We start from the raw sequence: 6,318 nt of genomic DNA, 5'->3' as shown, positions 1-6,318 counted from the left end.
GTCAGTGTGTAGTAGGGCTGTCAAAATGGCTGAAAAACTAAATTCGAATTTTGTACTTAAATATTATCAAAAATTCGAATTATAATTTCAGTTAGGGTGAAGAAAAGCTTTTGGCTTCTCTTCTGAGGCCACAAGAGGGCGCATCGAGCAAAATATTACTAATGCCGTTTATTCAAAGCATAAGATAACATGACTGATAATTTGTGAAAAAAGTGCATAATGTTTAAAATAATGTTTATAAACCAATTATAATTAATTAGGTTGCTTAAACAACTATAAACAAAACAGCATCATGTTTGTATGCATAGTTTAATACAAAGGGCGGAAAGCCAATCACACAGAGTTCATTTTTAATTTCAAAACATGAGATGCAGTGGGATGGGGAAAAAACCCAGCAATAAAGTCTCGATCTATGTTTTTTCAAAGTTAAACTTGCGTTAATTTTACATGGCTTTCTAAACATGCGGATCCTTTGTGCGAGACGCGAGTGTAATGGTAATAGATGTCCCTCTAGAAAATGCGTGAAATATGTGTTGTGTGAAAACGGCTTGGTTTCAGTTTTGATGTAAACAAGATCTTCTCCGCATTGATGTTCTCTTTTTCCACAATATTTTTAATGGACAACACAGCAGCGCCGCATCTAATGGCTTCAACTAGATAGGCTAACAAAAACATTATAATGCAACGACACTTACATCGCCATCGCATCTCATATGTCACTGATAAGGCTGCCTCCTTAACGCACACCTACAATTGTAATGCAATGTTAAGACTAAAATTTGCCCATTTGAAATATGTCAACATTGAATGTGGATTTTTCTTTTAAATTCGACGAATATTTGAAATTCAAAAAAATTTTTGAAAGCCCTAGTGTGTAGTGTGTATGTTTGGGCATAAAAAAGATCTACAAAGTTACAAATCTCAAAGTTCACTCCTAAGGGAGATATTTCATTTTTTAAAAACTCCAGCGAACGGCTCGTATGGAATACAGCGTTGTTTTCCGGGGGTTTTGTGATGTCACAAAGTGGCCCATTAGAATATAATTCAAATAAATCCCGCCTACGTAAATTCGAATGGTTGGGGGGAGGGGAGGGGCGAGGTCGTGGTTAGAACCATAGATATAAGTAGATGCCCTATTAGCGGCTGTTTCTATGGGCCACTATACGTAAGCCGTCCGCCATATTGGAATGTCCATGAACACTCAAGAGCAAGTTGCCTTTGCATCTGCACTGCAACTGTAGTTATACGTATGAATATTTGTATCTTCAGTAGACTTCAGAAGATGCTTTTGCTAAACTAACAATACAAGACGAAGCCGTTAACTAACAAGGCATTTAAAAGGTACTTTAATTTAAAAACCTGTAATATTGAGTTGATGCATATTAAAACCAACACATTCTTACCTATGAAAGGTTATGTCAACCAGATGCTGCACAATGTTGTTGCATTTTCGAAACTCACTGACTGTTATTGTGAGTGACGACATAGACCGTTCCAAGATGGCGAATGCGTCAACGTATCTGGAGCGGTCCAATGAGGCATCTATACATGTCTATGGTTAGAACGCTTGGTTGAGAGCATCAGACAAGACGACGACGATGAAGAAGTGCTGCTGTAGCGTCAAGTTTTTGCAAGTCATTACACATGCACCTGAATAATTATGTATGTAAATATGTATGTTACAATTATGAAAACGTTTTTATAAATTGCTGACAGTACAATACTGGACAATGATGTAATCTGCAGAATTTACACTTCAATTATGAGACTACTTGTTTCCCATACATTAATTTGTTTGTGGCGCCCGCCACAATATCAAAACTGACTGCCTCAAATTGATTTTCCAGAAGGCTTTGACTTCGTTGATTAAACATGAGCACTGTACGTTTCAATATCGAAACCCGGTGCGGGTGTTTTTATATCACTGCATTTCTGAAAGGAAACCGACTGTCTTCAGAACATTTTGAATGTCATTTTCATTTCATCTTAACAGCCGTTACCAGGGAAACCTCGATCTCTACCACTCCAACAGCGCCTCCTGCCGGCAGAGACAATGAATTTGCATATATATGCCACCACAAATAGAGTGTGAGTCTGTGGGAAACACTATGGTATAAATAAATTCAACTATTTCAATAGTTTCACTGCAATTCATGTTATAATGTTAGTATTAAAGAACAATAAATAAAATAAATACTAAACTAAAACTAACAAAACCATTAATGAAACTAACTTGAAAAGTGCTGCTTGGAGGCATTGGAAATAAGACCTTTGTGTGAACTGACTTGCCTTACAGGAACTGAACTTAAGTTATTTCCCAGCCGTCCCACTGCTGCCTTACAAACTCAAGAGGAGTCAACACTCCATTCAACAGAAACCTAGAGAAATGAATGAAGTTGCTATAATATCAAAGACAGAAAAGCCAAGTAGCATCTTGTTACACTCACAGCACCTGATGTGTTGTTCTCACCACAGATCTTTAATTTAACATGTGATAAACCTTTACAGGGTAGCAAGAGGTCGCTGGATATCACCGTTCTCCAAATCTGCTACGCATATGTTCCTCTAGCCAGATATTTTCCAATTAAACCAATAGCATGAACTAAAGCGCATCGCAGCCTTCTCTCCTGAGCTCGGAACTTGTTCTTGGCACAACATCTGAGAAAAACTTTTCAAGCCGTTTCACTCAGAACAAAAGACAAAGACATACCCTGCATAATGTTCATAGTTCTGTTACCTTACTCCAGAGGTCCCCAACCACCGGATCGCGACCCACTACCCAGCCGTGGAAGAATTGCTACCGGCTCGCAAGAACGTTCTGGGAAAAAATGTGTAGGCCTATAGATATGACACTCTGTTATTTATTTATGTTAATGATTGTTCTAATTATTCTGTATTTTCTTTGTATACGATTGATATGGAGTAGCAATTTGACAATGTCATGTTAAATAAGTAAATGAAAGATTGCTCTGATCTGTCACATATTAGGAGTTAAACGGATCGCAGTTGATCCGTAATACGTACGGATGAGACCCTACCGTTCGGCACGCACGTGATTGGCAGATTAATTTGCCAATTTACACATACAAGCAATTTTAAACCACAAGAAGAAGAAACGAAAGAGAGCTCAATTCGTTACTCACGTGCTGTTCTCACACACAATCAAAGCGCGCACAAGAGACATGTTTCAGACAGCGCGGAAATACTAAAACAAAAAACAATATAATGCACTGAAGCACTATATAATGCTATTATAATAGCTACTATATAATAGTCTAATATATATAAAAAAAAAAGCTAAAAAACAGATGAAGAACCAGGCAGCTTATTCGAAGTATAAGAGCTACAAGAAAATGTTTTGGTTATTTATGGAATATATGAGGTCAAAGGTTAATGTTAACATGGCAGATATACTGTTGTATAGGGATGGGTATTAACACGTTCAATTCACAATTCAATTTCGCTTCACAAGCTGTTTTATTGACTTCTTTCCACAGTTGACTGAGCGATTACAGAGAAATGATTCATTTCAGTAAGTTGTACTGTCATGTTAAATAAGTAAATGAAAGATTGCTCTGATCTGTCACATATTAGGAGTTAAACGGATCGCAGTTGATCCGTAATACGTACGGATGAGACCCTACCGTTCGGCACGCACGTGATTGGCAGATTAATTTGCCAATTTACACATACAAGCAATTTTAAACCACAAGAAGAAGAAACGAAAGAGAGCTCAATTCGTTACTCACGTGCTGTTCTCACACACAATCAAAGCGCGCACAAGAGACATGTTTCAGACAGCGCGGAAATACTAAAACAAAAAACAATATAATGCACTGAAGCACTATATAATGCTATTATAATAGCTACTATATAATAGTCTAATATATATATATATATATATATATATATTTGGTTATATATACCCCCCCGTCCAGAGAGAATACTTTCCAAACATAACCGGTCCATGGTGTAAAAAAAGGTTGGAGACCCCTGCCTTACTCTACCCAGGCACTGCTTCATAAGATGAACATTTATTTTTAGTATTTCATATGTAATCTATTGTTAATAAAAATATTTTATGAGTTTCTGTTTCTCGTTAATGTCTTTATGTTGTCAATTAGATTTTTCTACAAACAGCACACTGTTAAAACCACAGGAGATGATGAGCAAAGTGATTCAAAAAGCTAAAAAACAGATGAAGAACCAGGCAGCTTATTCGAAGTATAAGAGCTACAAGAAAATGTGTCGTTTTGGTTATTTATGGAATATATGAGGTCAAAGGTTAATGTTAACATGGCAGATATACTGTTGTATAGGGATGGGTATTAACACGTTCAATTCACAATTCAATTTCGCTTCACAAGCTGTTTTATTGACTTCTTTCCACAGTTGACTGAGCGATTACAGAGAAATGATTCATTTCAGTAAGTTGTACTGTTTCTTTCAAGACCTTGTGATGTTCATTCATGTTTATTTCATGCTATAACTAGTAGTAAAGAGAAAGAGATGATCAGTTCACATGCCGCTTGAACTTAAGCCACATTAAAGAGTGACAAAATTACATTTATTGTCTGTATTTTGTGATGAAACTGACAAAATTTGAAAGCTGAAACTATTTAATATCTACAGGATAGTTTTTGTACTTTTCCCCACCTGGTCATACTTGTGTTCCTGGTCAAAAATGACCAGCCTGCAAAAAACAATGGCTTGTAAATCTCTCATTATGCTATATTATTACTAGGGACGCATGATATTATTGGAACAACATCGGAATCTGCCGATTATGACTTAAAATGTACACATCGGTATTAGCCCGATATGAAAAATTATACCGATATGCCTTGCCGATAAGATGAACACCTCACATCTGTTCATGGTGTGTTAGCGAAGATCACGTCAGCAGTGTGGTCATTCTTGAAACTTTTCGGAATCGGCTATAGGCCAAAATGAGTTGAAAAATATAGACGTATATTGTTAAGCAACTAGTTAATGGTGAGAATTGGTCCCTAAACTAAAGTATTACCAATCATTACTCAAACAGCCCTACTCTAGTATGCCCAGGAATATCAACAGTCAAAAATCACACAAGAATTCGAGCACAGACATAATGATATTAGCCTATATAATTGAATTGAAGAATAATGATTTCCAAACAACCCAAGGTTTTCCCAGAACACAAAATGCTGCCCATAAATACCCATGTTTGCATCTGGATTAAGGTAAACTGTATGGTGTGGTTATCTAATGCCCTCGGTGCTTTTGCTATTGCAGAGAACCTATAAATTTGCTGAAGGGTTAGGTTACTACGACCACAGGATGATCGGTGGGGAATGTTCGGAAAGAGGCGGAACTCACTTATCTCTGCCAGCTTAGGGTCTACCGCAGAAACCGTGACCCATCATCCCCTTCAGCCCACAGATAAGACATGCATCCGATAAATTCCTGCCAGCCACGAAAAAAATCCATGCACAAAATCCAGCACAGTTATCGAGAAGAGCCTGGGTGACTTCTCCTGAAATGAGAAGCAATTAAAAATGTATGAGGGGTACGAGAAAAAAAAAGTTCTAAGAGAGAATGCACTCGAACCACAACAGACGATCACAAACAATCACATTATTGGAACCATTTCTGGAAACCACATCCTTCTTTCAAAGCGGTATCATTCAGGGGACGAGCGCTCTGAATCGTTAGCTCAGCACAAAGGTTTTGCGGTATCATGTCAGAAACGAGAGTCGGACATGTTGTGGATCGTTTGAATGATCTTTTCAGAAATCTTAAGGGACAAGATGACCGACTTAAAATCCAGCTTTTCGCAAGGGCGGTGCGGGACAACAGATTTAACTCAGATGCCTGATTCTGAGCCCCTTTATTCATTTGCTAGGTTTACACGGAGTCCAAGGCTCTGTTCCAAAACACAGCTGCCTACGTAGACAGCACTTTAAGGCAGCATGTTTACAATGCCTTCTAAAATACCTTCTTTCGGTCAGAATCTAACGTTGCATTGCAAGTATTCTTGGTGAAAAAAAAGACAATTACAACCGATGCAATAACAATATGTATAGATAAAAAGTTAAATGCAATATTATTGTGTTACTGGATTTCTTATACAATTCCATGCTATGCAATTCTGAGAATTTATTTTGTATTTATTTATTTATTTTATTTGTATTTATTTGAAGCTTTTTCAAACAACATTACAAAAAAAAAAAAAAAATTGGTGTAAGTGTTTTTTTTTTATTGATACTTTTATTTAGCAAAGGTGCATTAAATTGATCAAGTGACAGTAAAGACATTTATAATGTTTCAAAAGATTTA

The 6,318-nt window shown here is 36.9% G+C and overlaps 1 protein-coding gene across 1 annotated transcript in view; it reads right to left on the bottom strand.

Annotated features, from left to right (window-relative positions):
- Nucleotides 1-5,410: 5,410 nt before the first annotated feature.
- Nucleotides 5,411-6,318, bottom strand: part of sugct (succinyl-CoA:glutarate-CoA transferase) — a 23,323-nt gene continuing 22,415 nt past the window's right edge. The window contains exon 7 of the mRNA XM_016276113.1: nucleotides 5,411-5,515. Coding sequence (XP_016131599.1) covers nucleotides 5,411-5,515 — 105 coding nt within the window. The remainder of the gene's footprint in view (nucleotides 5,516-6,318) is intronic.

This window comes from Sinocyclocheilus grahami, unplaced genomic scaffold (assembly GCF_001515645.1).
Source record: "Sinocyclocheilus grahami isolate Dianchi unplaced genomic scaffold, SAMN03320097.WGS_v1.1 scaffold98.1, whole genome shotgun sequence".
NCBI lineage: Eukaryota > Metazoa > Chordata > Actinopteri > Cypriniformes > Cyprinidae > Sinocyclocheilus > Sinocyclocheilus grahami.
This window is presented reverse-complemented; position numbering and strand designations above follow the sequence as displayed.